The 17,262-nt window shown below is 33.6% G+C and overlaps 1 protein-coding gene across 5 annotated transcripts in view; it reads right to left on the bottom strand.

Annotated features, from left to right (window-relative positions):
- LOC129940842 (sodium/potassium-transporting ATPase subunit beta-2) overlaps positions 1–3,585 on the bottom strand; it is a 74,169-nt gene extending 70,584 nt beyond the window's left edge. Inside the window, exons 1-2 of one of the 5 annotated variants that reach the window (XM_056049342.1) lie at positions 3,184–3,585; positions 1,558–1,820 (exon numbers count right to left, since the gene is read on the bottom strand). In XM_056049342.1, coding sequence (XP_055905317.1) covers positions 1,558–1,687 — 130 coding nt within the window. In that variant the 5' untranslated portion in view covers positions 1,688–1,820; positions 3,184–3,585. Of the gene's footprint in view, positions 1–1,557; positions 1,821–2,417; positions 2,585–3,183 lie in introns of those variants that run through there. The other 4 variants (XM_056049344.1, XM_056049343.1, XM_056049346.1 and 1 more) reach the window with 4 other exon arrangements.
- Positions 3,586–17,262: the final 13,677 nt, after the last annotated feature.

Below are 17,262 nucleotides of genomic sequence, written 5' to 3'. Positions count from 1 at the left end.
TTGTTAACATTTATTAAGAAAATTATTTCTTTTATAAGTTTTCTTTTTTGTTTTATTTATCAAGACGATTATCATATTCCTTATTCAAAAGATAAATTTTCAATTTTACTTCTGTAAGTTGAAAACTGATACTTTCTTTGCTTATGCAACCAAACCAACCCTAAACTGCTTTTAGCTTGAACAATGAATTAACTAATGGTTTCGCAGGGAAAAAGCTTTCATGCGGTGAACTGCAGAAATGAACAACAAGAATTTATTAAGAAAGATATTTATGTTATTGTTATTCTGTTTAAAAATCTAAATAATGTTTGTATTGTTTCAATAGTTAACATTATTAACCTTTCTATAGTTGGGATACCTATCGAAAGGTTAATAATATATTATATTAAATTTGTTTCTTAATGAAACGAGTTTACCTGGAATAGCAATTAGCTTCTAGTCTTTGACTTGCTTTTGACCTTTGATTTATATTTATTCTACAGTATCAAATAAGCCCATCACTGAAAATATTCACGCCCTTTTCGAATGGAAATCTAGCTTCGTATGATACAAAAATAAAAACCTATATACCCAAAAACTGAAAAGCATTAACCTCCAAAGAAAAAAAACAACTTAAGCCCAAATAAACCTAAACAACCATAAAACAGAAACTTCCATGAAAACTCCTGATTGCAGAAAATTATATAGTTTTCCCAAAATCTTGTAACTAGGTATAGAGGTATTCCTAGTCCCTACCTCTCCATCTATAGGTGTTTCTATATTTTTATATTTTTGCCCTACATGATGTTACATAACGTTTGAAAATTTTCTCATAAGAACATCCAACAACAACAAAAAAAGTACATATACCTAAGGATACCAACAGGAGCGAGATATCTAACCAACCACCCGCACAATGTTAATGTATTTTGCATAAGTAAAATAATTCTTAATTTAGTTTTCAACAAATTTGAAAACTTTTTACCATCGAAGGACAAAAAAGCTAAAGAAAAAGTTATAAAATAAATTGCTACCATTACATTTAATTAGGAATTAATTTATTTGGAAAAATCCATAGAATGTCTTTTTTTTCATAATTCCCTTCCATTCAAACAAAAATTTCCCTTCTCTTATTTTATTCGCCCTTAATGATTTTCTCTGTCTCTTCATATTTTTCTCTTATCTCTCTCTTTCTCTCTTTCTTCTCATTTATTTGTATCTCTGAATCATCTCATATTTGGTCTCATATACGAAAAAACCATGACGTAACAACAATGCTCATTGATTTATTTTAGTTATTTGTGCTATTTTTAAAACCGTCAGTTAATAATGAAATGTCCTTTTTTCGTCCTTCATTGACTTTTTTTAGTGCACATAGCCTTTCTTTATTGCAAATAACTCCTTTTTATGTCCATTTTTAATGTAAGTTATACAACAAAACTGAAATCAACATTTTTACATAATAAATTTCATGTAAAAGGGAAATTTGGATGGGAAATTTTTAAAATCAAGGGAAATTCAATGAATTTGTTGGGTAATTTTTAGAAAAGTTTAAAAAAAAATAAAATAATTACTTACCCCAACTGGATCCTGTTCTTCCAAGGCATTGACTAGTTTCACTGTTCCATAGGAATGTTTTGAAGCCCTCCCATTTGCCCATTTTCACGGGAGGCGAATAATATTGTTCAGCTATTTTCTTATCGGCCATTTTGAATTAGATTAATGTCTTTTTTAATGTATGTCTATTTTGTATTTATAATTGTCCTTTATTTATTTTGTTCGTAATTATTTAACTGTCCAATAGGGATTTCTGGATATTTAGGGATAGGCAACAACGACAGCTGAAGAAAAGTTAATTAAAAAAAAAATTAAGTTATAAAATAACACAGTTTAAAAGAAAATTTCCTTTTTAATCTTTTCTTCCTTTCTTATTATGCATCAGGGATAAATTGTTTAATATTGTTTCGAATACACTTGCAATTTATTTGAAGGTATGTATATCCTTTGAGATATTAAAATGTATGTTGGAAAAAATGAGAAGAAGAAGAATTTTATAGGAATATACACTTATCCTGAAAAAAAGGAAAAAGAAGAAGAAGAAGAAACGAAGAAAAAGGGAATTTCAGAGAAGAAAAAGAAAAACTACAAAGTTTTTTTTTTAAGCACAAAACTGTCAAAAAAGTATCCTTCAAATAGTTTTTATTTAAATTCACAGATCGATTGATCCTTTTTTCTTTTGTTGGTTATGAAATCTAAGTGTAACACTTTTTTTCAGTTCCAGTCACAGTCACTTATTTTTCACGATTTCTTACAGTTACAAAATCAAATTAAACAAAAAAGTAAGAAAAAGGACACTTTCAAAATTTTTAGCAAAAGTTTTATAATAAATTAAAACAAGAAAAGATGAAATGATTTCTTTTTTTGTTAAAATAATTTACACATCATTCACCGTAAACGTCTATTGTCAGCAGGCACACCACACAACTCGACGACTTTTTCGATTGACTGTTATGTAACTTGCTTTGCGGGGGCCTTCAATTTGCCGTGAAACACAGTTTTTCTTCGCCGCCGCTCTCACACCTATCTCTTTCTTTAAGTATGAGTGTATCAGTGAGAGTGTGTTTAAGTGTGTGTATTTGCCTGACTGCGTTTCAAGTTTCTCTTCTACTGATTGCTTAAAATAAAAAGAGAGTAAAGGGACCTGAAAAGCTTTGATTTTCACCGTGAAACAAAGAGAAAAGCTTTCCCAAAAAAGCTTTGTCAAAAAAGCTCAAAAGCTTTTTGAGAATTTCTTGAAAATACGAGTTTTTTTTGTATGTAAGGGCCCAAAAAGGGATGCGTATAAGTCCTTGAAGGATAGTTCTATTATATATTGGTATACACTTTTTTGGGAATATAGGCCTATATGTATCTCTCACTTTATTGCTCTCTCTCTCTCTTTCTTTCTTTCGGTTCTTCTGTTGAAGGCAGATGAAATTCGAGTAAGCTCATTATCCTTTTTCTATGAAACACACATTCTCTCTCTTGCCTTTTGCTTCTCAGAGAAATTTGATTTGTAAGTGTCCTTTTTCCATGTCCGCGCAAAGGATTTTTTAAGGAAGAAAAAAAAAACTGTACAAGTCAAGAAAATTGTTACAAAATCATTTCTTCTTTTCTTGATGATTTTTCCATACAAAAGAAAACTTAAATTTTGCAAAAATTTACCCAGCACTCACTCGCACGCAACTTAAAACACACAACAGAAAAACTTTTCACTTATGAGTCTCTATGTAACTATATCAACCGGAGTTTTCCATTTTCTTGGATTTTCTTTTTTTTCGCTCAAAGGATTTTTTTCAGTTCCTTTTTCTCGCGGAAAAAGGAGGAATTTTCAACTAAAAACTCCACTTACTGTAAGTTTTGGGAATGTCTTTTATTTTGTTGTGATTTTTTCTGCAGAAGGGGATCAAATTATTACAATTCAAATTAAAAACAGTTTTATTTATTTAGTTTTAAATGTTTAGAAGTTATTTTCTTTGGAAAATTTCTATTTGATATTTTATATGTGTTCGGTCCCACTTCCACAGTTTAAATGCCAATGATGGAGCCCAGCTACTGAAAGAAGTCGGCGAAAAGTTTTTCGTAGCTACTCTCGGTTGGATTTGGATGTTAGGGCTTTTCTATTATAAATTGTTGGTTGGTTTTGGGTATGGAATTGAAAAGCTTTTTTTCTAGTTTGGAAAGAATGTGTTATTTTTGTATAAGCTTGATATTCCATATTCCATCATTCCACAACAATTCCATTCATCCAGAGGGGGTGGAGCGATATATGGTACTGATATAGACTTGGTTTGGTATACCTACATAGACAGGCAGTCTATAGAGTGAAAGAATTTTGGTTTGGGTGGAATGGGGGTGCGGAGTGAATCGATATGCCTCTATCATCTTGAGTTTGCTGATAAGGGGTTGCTGGAAGCTTTATAGGAATGTATTGTACTATGGATGGGAGTTAGAATGAATTGCCAGAGATGGTTAATGCAACATAGCATATCAAAGTGCAGACATTTATTCTGCAAATAAATAATCCGTAGAATTAATTATGTTACGGATAATAACTGAGTTGCAAGATTCAAATCCCAGCTTTGTTTTTGATTTTATGCTTAAGTGCGTAATTGGAATGACATTTCCATTCAGGGTTTTTATTTTAATTAACAATTACAATTTATGTTAAGAAAAAGACAATCTGCGTCTTAAGAATAACAATGCTCTTTTTCCTTCAGTTTTAATACCAAAGCAATATTAATTTTCGGAAACTATCGTATAATCGCAAGTTCTTAAAAAAGTGTAAGGTCTGTGAGTTTTCTAATCGCATTGAATGAATTGAATTTTTAATTTAACCTTTAGATCATTTCCTAAAGTTATATTCCGCCTGTCAAACTTAAATGGTTGTCAAGAGTCTGAATAAGAAAAAATTGAGAACTTACACATTATATAATGATATAATGGAAAAGCCAAGTGAAATAAAAAAATAATGATCAATTTCTACTGAAGATTCGTTCCACGATTAGCAGAATATTTAGCCCCAATTTATTCCCACTTGTCAAAACTGGACAAAATGCCTAGAAATTGAAAAAAAAATTGTTGGTCCGACGAACGCGAAACATTTTTCAAAAAGGCAATGGAAGCACTTGCTTCAGCAATCTTTCTCTCGCGCCCTATTGAAAATGCTAAGTTAACATTAGGACGAATTCATCGAACATAGCAGTAGGAGCAGTTTTACAGTAATTTGATACATAACAACGTTGTTGGGTCCCACTTGGATTTTTTTAAAACAATTGCAACCGCGAGAAACACGCTGCTAAATGTTTGATAGAGAACATTTCAGACATTTTGTGGAAGGTCGCGAAGTCACGATTTTCTCGACCATAAACCGTCAGACGACACATCTTGAATATGTTACTCAGTTTACAAATTATATCAGGCATTTTTCGGGTAAAGATAATGTTATCGCCGATTACCTATCACGCCCGAGAGAAGAACCGTTTAGCATTACGCTAACATGCTTCGATGCTATAGAATTGGCAAAAACCCAAGAAGGGGAAAGAGCTAAAATCGATATTGTCATAAAAACAAACTTCAAAAATTATTATGGAAGCTGTACCAATTCCTAACAGAAATGTAAAAATTTGGTGTGAAACCTCAAAAGGTTTTAATAAACCTTACTAACTTAAAAAGTTTAGAAAGCAAGCCTTCGAGAAGTTACACGCGTTAAGCCACCCTGGTGTTCGTGCTACAGAAAGTTGTGTGCGTCTAAGTACTTTTGGCCTGGTTTTAAAGTTTCCTATCCTGCCAAAAGTCTAAGGTTGAACGCCACATTAAATCTTCTGTTGAAGAATTTCCTGTAACAAAGAACGCTTCGAACACATTCATATGGATTTGGTAGGTCCGCTCCCACCATCGAAGGACATCATCTTAACGATAATAGACTGATATACCATATGGCCATAGGCGTATCCGCTTAGAAATATCACACCTGAAGATGTTGCAAACGCTTTTATAAAAGGTTACGTTTCCAGATTTAACTACTGGCCAAGGAGCACAGTCCGAATCTAGACTTTTCGCAGAATTAGGAAAACTTTGGCTCTCACAGAATTTGAACCACAAGCTACCATCCTCAGAGTAACGGAATGATCGAAAGAATCCACCGACAACTTAAAGACTCCTTAAAGGCCCGAGCCAATACAAACAATTGGTACGATGAGTTACCTTTAATATTGTTAGGGCTGCGAACAGCAACAAAAGAAGATTTGAATGCATCCTCTGCAGAACTAGTTTACGGTCAAGTACTTAGGGTTCCAAGCGTTTTTCGTTTCCAAAGAAGCTAATACTTAAATGCGTAGGACTGCCATGCCAGAGGTCTTGAGTGCCATCTAAAGTTTCCTCTGCCTATTACGAGAATTTGACAAATCCTCCTAAAGAAAATCTTGTCATGAAAAGAGCAAATCAAATTAGCAGTTCGGATTCAACTAAAAACTGTAGGTCCTCTCCATCCCTGACAACTTTACTCGCACACAAAAATGGTTGAGAGTTGTAAGTCGCTAGGCCCCATAGTTCTTAATATTCGTTACGTTACAAAGTTTTTATGTTTTATTTAATTAAAAAAAGAGCTTTTCTGCTACATAGAAAATAAGCGACTTAAGATTATAGTCATTCATTTCAACTCCATCTTAGACAGCAGTCGTAGAGATCGGAACGACTAGTTTGATGATAAATGTAAGCTAGCGACTTCAGAATGTTGCATAACTAGCAAAGCAATAATCTCGTAGAACGAGGGCACGCAAAGAAAAGGCTCAGACACAGAGAAAAATCGTCACAAATAAAAGAAGACGGTCTGAGAAAAGCACATATTCAGTGAAATTGAAAGTAATAGCGGGATAAATATACCCAAACCAGACGGGGAATATCTGAACCGATCTGTGAAAAACATGACGCAGTAAAAACGTGCTGCATATTGTAAGGACGAAGGAGGAAATCTGATCACTGATCCCAAATGTATTCTTGAGCGATGGGAAGTGCATTTTAATGAATTACTCACGGAAGAAATTAAGACTCCGTCATTTCAGGAAGATAATGTCATGCTGCAGCCACCAAGTATTGAAGAAATACACTTTTTAAAGCCACGAGAGAATTCGAAATCTCAAGTTTACCGATATGACTACGTAGGATGTCAATTAGCTAAGAAAAAGACGACGTGCTGGTCTGCTTGCTATTCAATCTGGTGTTGAAACTCTGAGACATTTACTAGCTGGATAATCGTCAACAAATCCACAAAACCTTTGACTTACGCAGATGACGCTGACATCTCTGCAAGAAATTAACGAGCTGTACAGATATTATTTATCCAGATCAACTTTTTTTTAAGCTTGTTAACGAGATTTTACGCTTATGAGTTTTTTAAAGCAAAGTTTGCAATTTTAGTCACAGGTAGAGAAAAATAAGCAAAATGAACTCACGAGACTTCAGCTAGTCCAAATTTCGTAGGAACGATATCATAAAATACATACATACATTAACAAAATACAAACATACACATTCACGTTTATACATTAACATGTTTAAATACTCACAAACTCTTTCTTCTTGGGAAAATTTCCTTGCTATTAACAGAAAGTCATCCATTTGAAAAAAATAGTGAAACAGTTGAAATATAATTATTGACATTTTTGTTTTCTTTTCGATTTATTTAAAAAAAAATACAAATTTAAAGCACAAGCTGCTTTGTGTACATACATAAGTATTTTTTCAATCATTTAAGCAAGTTAAAATCAGGACAGTTTTCGTTTTCGTTTATTTTTAAGTGAATTTAGTTAGAAGACGCTTTTTGGTTTGTCTGATAGAGTCATGCAGAAAAATGGGATTTTATTAAATTCAATGATATTTTAGATAGGTACTTACAAATATTGGTCCAGGTTCATCACAAAATGGAAAATCCCTTTTTAAACAATAAATAAATACAAATCTTAATCAAGATTTATAAAATAAGTCTGAATCCCCGTAATCAGAGAAGGCTTACTTTCGAAACTCTGAAATTCAGTGCTAGGGAAGAATTTGTAGACTGACGTTTTAAAATAAGAAAAGCAGCTTCGAGATAAAACTTCCACGATAGTTTTTAACATCCAGATCAGCCAAAGATCTAGTTACAGTTACTGAATTGATTGCCACGAGACGGGACTCCAAACAAATTTGGCTATTCTCGTCTCTATTACTACCAAATTGACCAATCTCGTATAATTGATTTTCTTTTAAGCCTTGGTCTCGGTTTCGGTTTCGGTCTCGTTCATAGTTGAATTGTTCCGTAAATAGTGCTCAATGTTTTAGGATTTAAACAAAGTCTTATGAAAAGCTTGTGAGAAAATAATTTCAAATATGGAGGAAAATGGTTTGTGAGTTTGTATTGTAAAATAAAATTTAAAAGTCTATAACTTGGAGAGCAAACTTGGACAACAAGTTTTGTTTCTATTGCGAATATCTCCATTTCGTACCCTTTGACTTGATGGTATGTTCACAATTTTCTTTCCATTTTGGTCTGACATATCCTTAACTTGTCAAGTGTCTTTGCAGCCAAGCTTGTTGTTTGTAGTCCTTAACAACAATTTATTGAGACATATGCAATCAGTTTTCAGTTACAACAATATTCAGTTTTGCTTGACTTAAGATATGTCTGAGCTAGTTAAAAAAATGTTTAAGTTTTGTATAATTCAAATTCATAGTATAACGGTTTCTTAATCTAGAAATATAGTATATTGCTCTAATTTTAGTTGCTTGCAAGGCACAAGCAAAGAACCTAGAACAATGTTCTGATTACCCCGAGTTCAGAAGTTGACCTTCACGAAATTCAGGCTAAGAATAAGACTAGTCTCATTGCTATCCATTACATTATTATAGAATACTCTGTCAACTTACCTTTAAGGTCATATGTTAATAACTTTTGTTAATCAACCTTTATATTTCAAAGGAGATACCTTTTCATGGAATGGAGTTCGGACCGAGTTTGTATTTGGTCTTAAAAGAGCGATTGACCTCTCGTAGAGACAATTTAACTGTGAAAGGTAAAAGTTTTCATTAACACTGTCAGCGGTGTTCTATTCTATTCAGGATCCTATTAGTGGGTTTGAATGAGAGATTATGCGCTCTATCTTTTTCAAGTCGCTCTATCTTTTTTAGGAGTCGTAGATTCTTTTCTTGGAATACCATTTTTTGTTTGGTTTTCTAAAAATTCTGCAGCATCGTCGCAGGATCTGTCGTTCAAATTTCTTGAATTCTTTGGCAACTGTTGGTGATATGGTAAACCAAGTTCAGAATCCGTACGTAAGAAAGGGTCTTATTAATGTCATAAACATTATAATTTTTGTGTTCTTTGGCAAGAATTTCGAGTTAATTAGTATTTTCAATAAACCAGCTGCCATTTTTGTCTTTTTTATTAAAGAGGAATCGGTTTCTAAAACAAGTCAGGCCACATTTTCTGGGGTTTTTTTTAGAGCTAAAGTTGGTCGAACATTACTTGCAAATACAATTGAGTCATCAGAAGGTGAATTGAACCCGGTTCATCCGATGTGGGATATGGAAGAGGGAAATCATGCAAAAAGATACCGATGTTTCAGAGAAGCGAGATCGAAAGCTGTCACCCTGTCGACTTTCCTTTTTCTTTGATACTATTAAAATCTTTGCCTGTTTCCATGATGTCGGAAAGTAACTATTTTTAATATACTGGTTAAAAACAATTGATACTACAGTGTCCAGGGAGAACGGGCACTTTTTTAAAATAAAATGTTGACATTAACTGACGACTTTTTGCTATTGAGCGATGATCTATAAATATTGACAATGTTTGGAGAAGTGAACGGTAATGTTCCTGGAGAACAGGCGATGTTATTTGATGAAAATGTTGTCAAAGTTTCAGAATTGGTTTCTCTAAGCAAATTTACGTTGTAGATCACTTCATTTTCAAAATTAGGATCATCTGTTGCTATTTCGGAATAATTAGTGGAGTCCTTAAGTGCACTTCACTTGGACCGAGTGTCGACAAGTTTTGCACATTTTAAAGAAGATTCTGATAAGGAATATCTATCCCTAAAAATTTGCGATTTCTTTAAAAGCATAAGGTAAAGGAATAATTTTACTAACTCTTGATTTAAAGGAATTATTAAGATCGAGGTTTACATTTTTCTTAATAATTGTACTTATGCACTGAATTTTGTACTGGAGCTCACAATATTCAGTATTCATTTTATTGAGATAACGATGGTAAAGTCTTTTGAGTTGTGTAAGCCATAATTTACGTGGATCAATAAGTTTCCTTGTAAGTTTTGCTATTTAAATAATTTAAATGTATGGGGATTCTTGTTTACTAGTTGAGAGGGATCATCAACTCTCGACATTATTGTTGCATTTTGAGTGTTGATAATAGAGTCAATCTCTGAATTTCATACGTTTTGCTCGTTTGGAAGAATGAGAAAACAGTGTGTCTTGGAAACTAATTTGGAATGCCCTCCAGCTAGTGTTTTTGAAACTTCTGTATGTGGGTAACGGTATCATAATGGGAGTAGAATCATCAGGGACAACTTGGAAAGAAATTCCAAAATGGTCAGAGATTGTTTCAAAGGTCTTACAGAATCCGGATATCAACGTACTATTAGGTGAACGATTAGTTCACAGTTGAGGATATAATAAAAAAAAATCTAAATAAGACTTAGATCTAGGATAAATTGGTTTGTCTAATGTCAAAATTTTTTATGAAAATCAAACATTTTATTTTCAATGTGAACACAACATAGATGTTGACAGTAAATTATGTTATGTTTTTGGCAAAAAAATAAAATCTTTGTGTTCTGTATACAGTTTAAAACGTTTTAGTATCTAGGGGAACTTAAAACATTTTTATACGAAAAATTAATCGAAAACAGTTTGACAAGCTGTTCTATTGTAACCTACTTCTTCCAATCAGATACCGGCCAAGAACAAAATTCCAAGAGGTATAATTTGGAATAACCAACCATCGTTTCAACCCTTTGTAGGAAAACAGTTCATTTTGCGTCTATACTGGAAAGTCCAAAATTCCTATACACTGGTTTTTGCCTGGTGCTGTTATTGGAAAATATGTAACATAGTATTGAGCATATTACATATTTTCCACGCGCATGTTTCTCGTCAAAAGACCCAAAATACACCGAGATTACAAAACTTTTGAATATTGATTTATTCGATGCGGCGAACAACGGGCGGATGAGCGGCGACATACTGAAAATAGTTGCTTCTTTTATTGTATTTTTATTTCTCTACTAACTATCAAGAGAAAGAGAGGAAAAAGAGAGAATAACCTTATGGTTATGCATCTTTTAAAGCGTCAAGCCTATAATTTTTAAACAAGGAAGACACGTGAATACATCTGTATAAGAATAAGCTTATATTTTAATATAGGTACATATGTAGGAAGGTTTAGGTACCTATGGGGAGAGAAGGCGAACATTTTTTTTTCAAGTTCCGAACATGCGCTTGACATGAAAAAAAGCCTTAAAGCGGATAAGCCCCTCAAAGTTATGTTTTTTTTTTCTTCGAATGGTTTCTTGAAGGGTTGTTTTCTTCTTGAGAAAAAACGTATCTACATTTCCCATAACGGTAATATAACGAATTTCGTCCTAAAGAGGCAGAGTTTGTAGGTATAACATGAACAGAAGGAATGATGAGGATGAAGAACAAAGAATACAAAAAAACTCAGAACAACACAAAAATGAGAACGACCTCGTTTTAGGTTACACGACAACGACAACGACTTGGCCTGCGTATACGGCGCGGCACGGCATGACGACGGCGTTAAAGGAAGAGGCTGGTAAATTCCAGCCTTTGTTTCGTCTTCGTCGTCGTTGGCGTTTAAAGGAAAAAAATCGTTTTGCGCGTTTAAGACATTTTGTCGAATTATTTCAGTTCAGAATCTCTCAGTCCTCTGAGCTCTGAAGCTCTCTTATAGTTGTTTCCTCTAAATTTTACTAATAGCACGTGATGCTGGGGCAAGTCTTATACCTAGGTCTTTCAGGCTCTCACGACCCCTTTACAGTATTACGTCATACCTCAGCTGTTACGTATTGTCAAAGTTTTGTAAAGGCATATCGGGAAATCTATTCTTCTCCCACGCCTTGCAATTTAGTTTATTCCTTTTTCCGTTGGCTCTATTTCGAGGGGAGTGTTCAATGTGGAGTGGAGTGGAGTATACCTCATCCCGTTTTCGATTTGGCTATACAAGGACTATCGAGTATCGACTAACATGATTTTACACTTTATGGCTCCATCTAGCTGTGTAGTGTAGTGCACAACAGTTGTACAGTCATATCAGGATTGAGGACATAAGAACCATGACGAACTGGTACTGCTGCCATTAGCTACATCAAAAAACTGGTGGTTTCAAAGGGGGAAGAGAGCAAGGAACATGTAGTTGGTTGTAGTGTTCAAGTGAGTGTACGATTTGCATATTGTCCTCGGAAGGAAATTTAAAAATAATTGCAAAGGATTATGGGAGGGATGAAGGTGGGAATGGGAAATTCATTCCAGTTAAGCTGCTGTCTCTTACGGAAGAATTAAAAACGAAATTAAAGCTCAGGGCGGCATTCTTGAGAGATGCGAATAGTAAGCACTGACAGTACATGATGTTGGGTATATCCTTATCCTCACCTTCTATACGTCGTCTGAGTATAGGTAACTTTCTAGAGGAGAAGAAATTAAAATTTCTTAGTTTTTAATGTAAAAAGGACTTTGCCATAATTTTTATTTATTCATTTTGTCACTAATTTTCCATTGTTTTGTTTTTCTTTCGTCCTTTTAAATTTTTTAACGAAGCTATTTAGAGAGACAGAAAGAGAGAAAAAGAGAGAGTAGAATGAAAATGAAAAAAATAACTATGATTGCGGAATAATCAGTTGGTTTTGTGTGCAAATTTGCGTTAAGGTATTGCGTAACATCCTTTTTACCTACCTTTTTGAATATGTAAACAGGATGTATAGGATGGTTGTTGTTGTTTTGATGTTTAATTATTCCATATTATATTATTCCAAAAACATAATGACTTGATGTTAAATTGTTGATGAGAATAATGCCTGAGGATGAATAGGCAATTAAAGGGTATGCATGTAGCATAGTAGACATTCAACATCCCAGATTGGCAGAAAGTGGTTGTAATGATGATGGTGATGGTATAGTGGTTGTTGTATTGAATTTATTTAGTAATTTTTGAGGCTAATTATACATTTCACGCAATTATGATGGGACACCATCATCATCAGGTTGATATAAGGGAGAAAAGTAAAGGTATAACTAGATAGGTTTTTAATTATAGGAAAGGAGAAAGGTTCGTCAATGAGCTTGTTATATTTAGACTGATGACACGAAAGAGTAAATAAAAGACGTTTCTTATGGCTTAATTAGTTTTGAAGACGGAAAACGTTTAAGGCATAGTACCTATTGTTTTTAGAATGTTGTTAAATCAACCTTGTGTATTTTTTTATAATTTACACATATTCAAGCGGTAATTTGATTGAACAACATTTATTCCGAGTGTAATTTTGCAGTTCGGTGCAAGTTTTTGAATTCAAGAATTGGAGGGATTAGCAGAGCTGAATAAAGTATTCCCCATCCTTGATATTGGGTAGTATCTCAGTTCCAGCTTGAAGAATTTCTGTTGTTAAGTTCTCTACAGTTAAAGGTTTATCTGCATAAACACGGTTTTTCCTGTAGCTCAAAAAAAGGAGCAGCGGTGTCAATTCGCATGATCTTGGTGATCAGTTGATATTGCCGCGACGAAAATTACGCGGCCAGGAAATATCTCTTGCAGTAAAGCAATATTTACTGAAATTGTGTGGCATGTGGCACTGTCTTGTTGAAACCACATATTTTAAAAGTCGTATCATCATAGTTTTCGAAGAAGTAAGGTCCAATCACACCTCCGGACCAAAGAGCACACCAAACAGTGACTTTTCGTGTATGTAATGACCTCTTTTCAAGTACTTGATTATTCTCAGAATCCCCAAATACGACAGTTCTGTTTATTAACATATCCACCAAAGAAGAAATGTGCTTCGTCGCCAAAGAAAATGTTGTTCAAAAAATCGTCGGTCATCGCCTGTTTTTCAAGCACCCATTCGACGTATCTACGGCGTTGTGAATGGTCAGCTGTTGTGTTAGCTGGACTTTATTTGGTTGTAAGATGTTGGTAGAGATCCAAATGCAAAATACCCCATAATGTGCCGTAAGATAGTCCTTATTCCTGAGAACGGCGAGGAATCGACACATTCGGGTCTTGGGCAACACTTGTAGTTACAGCAGCGATATTTTCAGTGGTGTGAGCGAAACTATGATGCCTTACAATATTTGTAACGAATCCAGTCTCCTCAAATTTCTTCACAATTTTGCCAAATGATTGCGTATTTGGTCGATTATGAAGCCATAATCTTCTCTTAAAGCACGATATGTGGCTGTGGCACAATTACCATTTTTGTAGTTGATTTTAACAATTTGTATGCGTTGTGCTATAGTTAAGCCATCCATTTTCGTAAATGTCAGACTTTAAACTTACAAACAAAATTAGTTTAACAACTTAATTTGACAGATGTCGAATTCCTTAAAATGGATAACCCCCTATTTCGATACTAGAATAAAAGTCAAATCTCAATGCAAAGATTTCACTGCAAATTTTGTATTTGTTACTCATATAAAATTCTACTTTATTAGTTGCAAAGATGCTAAAGGTGTTAAATAACTCCAAAATCTTAACGAAAATTAAGCATAGGTATTTTTTTTTTCTAAAATTTTCAAAAGCTTTTAAATACTTCACTTTAAAATTTCTTCTGGATGTACATTACATTACATTACTCAGTACATAAATGTACAAAGTAGAGACACAGCACCTTGATCGACTAAGACTATAGAAGGTGATAACAACACAAGACATTAATACAAGACAGAAGGAATGAGAAGAAAGAACAACAGACGGAAAGAAGACATTACAACAGCACACGGTAGGTTTCGAGACGAACCGCCATCCATCTGTCTACTAACAGCGGCCACTGATGCTTGATTTTGGATGGGAACCGAAGCTTTATCAGTGACTGGGATGTATCTTTATGACAGGAGAATACTTTTTAAGATTAATTTCCAGAATTATGTGCAATAGTGACGTTGGTCTAACTTCGGTAGGAACAATGTGTGAAATTCGTCGAAATATTGGATGACGTAATATTTTGCCTAATGCATAACTAATGTGTAATGTTTTGTATTAAGATGAAGCTTAAGAGTTGTAGAGTTTTTTTTCTTTAATTTCATCCAGAACTCTTCTTGAAATGCTTCCAATTAAGAAATGTTGGATTCTAATCAGGAAAATTGTGTCTACAAATTTTCAATGAAAGCTATAATAAAAAACAATTCCAATTATTGGTTTCAATAATGAAAACCAATGATAGCTATAACTGGCCCTAAAAATTGGTGGTTATGATTGTATAATTCAGAATTCCTTTTTTTTGCGTTTTCAAGAGTCAGTTCAGTTCTTAGCTTTAATCTCAAAAGCTTGATTAGAGTCCCGAATGTTTTTCTTCGATTATAGACATATAAAAATCAATCAAGTCCTTAAAGTTTGTCCAAAATTATGCTGTGACCGGAGTAGTACTTTTTAAATTGTCCTTGTAATTATGATATGGCAACGTCCACTTTATACTTATTCTTTTCGTTTGGCAACGCATTCTATAATTGGCCTCTACTTACATATTCTTTTCTGAAGTGGAGTTCGTTTTTATCATTTAGAAAACAAAATATTAGCCTAAACACATATGCTTATTCTAAGCTTAATAAAATGTTCAAGAAGCTTGTTTTAAAACCCCAAATATTTGTATATTCGTTAAGAAGGTAGTAATGTACTCAGCAGTCGAACACGTACGACTTTTTGCTTCATTGTCGCTTTGCAGTTTGGAAAAAGAAATCGAGGCATCGATTAAAAAAGAAAGTTGTTGTCAAAAAAAGTGATAGTTTATGGTGGATTGCGAAGTGGTGACATTATTAAACTATTTTTCTCGGAGGCTGAGAATAATTTTCCATCTAAATGTGGGCGTTACAGTTGCAATTTTAACCAACTTCTTATCACGGAAAATAAAACCGTAGATTCGACGAAGAATGGCACAGCATGCCCCAACCGATGTCTTATGTATCAGTTTCCATATCGTGTTATCATCTGTTTTTGCGTTGTTAGCTAGCCGCCTCGAAACTGTTTTTCATGCTTATTTTTTTTGTAGAGAATATTGTTGGTAATATCAGCCAAGCAATTCGCTGAACGATTTTATTGCATTTTTAGAAAGAAACTTTATTTAGTCCACCTTTTACATTAAGCCACTTTTTCCAACCCTAGATTGAGAAATTTAAAAAAATAAATTGGTTGCACTACGAAATATTAAACGATACCAAAAACAATCAGGAAAACGTACGGACAAAATCGTTCAATTTAAATTTTTAAAAAGAATAGGAAAAGAGAACTTTTGGAATTTTAAGGAAGAGCCAATAAGTATGCTAAGAAATGCTTTTTTATTTTCGTGGTAAAAATTCCAAAAACCGTTAATTTGAAACTCAAACTAATAGTCGCTAGTTGAGGGATATTTGTTGTTGAATCAAAACATTCATAAAAGACTGAAAAAATTCTTAAGTTAATTATATTTAATAGAGGATATATGGTAGGTTATGGCCTCAACAAATGAAAGATTGCTTGAGAATTTCAGTCAGCAGAGTTAGAGACCGATAATTACCACACATGGAAATTTAAACTTGAACTCTTAAGAAAATATAGCTAGTCGAGTTTAGGCAATCAGAAAGTACACTTATTGGCTTAGCGATACAAGATAATCAACTGCATTATATTGATAGGAGCCAATATTGCTCAAAAAGCTTGGACTTCGGTTAAAAATTACCATGAAAACGCAACTATGAGCATTTAAGTACAAATTTTGCAAAAAAAAAAAACATGGAAGAACACATCCTGAAAATAACAATTTCGAACTTCGAAAAATTAACTATCTTAGGTGGGGATGAACCCTCTGATAATACTTAGTTAGGCTTCTAAAAGAATGCAATCTTTTGGGTATGCAAACATGGTAAGCCATTTACTGAATTCAACTCAAAGATTGCATTCATTAATATCACCTAAAGATTAGGACTTCAGATTGTGTAAGCATCAATCATTTGACAGCAATCGATTGCAATCATTTGAGACTTCATTCATTCAATTGAAGTCTTTGCATCCGTTTGAATTCTTAGTTGAAATTAAGAAACATGTTCCTTACACCTCGCACACCAATTGTCAGATACCAAGTACCCAAAATTAAAATTTCAAAAAAATGTGTAGCCCAAAAAGATTGCTTTTCTCTACAAACCCGGTTTTCCATGTTGCCTAGTGGCTTAAAGCAAAAATATGACACTAAAAATGAGTAAGGTTTGAATTACAAAATTCCTTAGGTTCATTACATTTAGCATTTGTAGTGTACTTTTCTTTGCTAGATTTTTAAATGATTATTGATTTTTTTGTATTCAAAGATTTTCGTATGAACCCATTACAACGAATTTCGGAATTGAGAAAGTACGTCGAAAAACATTGATGCTTTAGCGTATCAAAAACTTAAAATTGTACCGCCCAACTAGTAACAAAAATATCGTTCCAAGACATCAATCCAGACCATCCACGAGACGTTTTTTTGGTTTGCCACAATCCCGGCTGTAATGAAATTG

The sequence above is a fragment of the Eupeodes corollae genome, chromosome 1 (genome assembly GCF_945859685.1).
Source record: "Eupeodes corollae chromosome 1, idEupCoro1.1, whole genome shotgun sequence".
Lineage (NCBI taxonomy): Eukaryota > Metazoa > Arthropoda > Insecta > Diptera > Syrphidae > Eupeodes > Eupeodes corollae.
The sequence above is the reverse complement of the archived record's forward strand: the minus strand, read 5'-3'. Positions and strand labels throughout refer to the sequence as shown.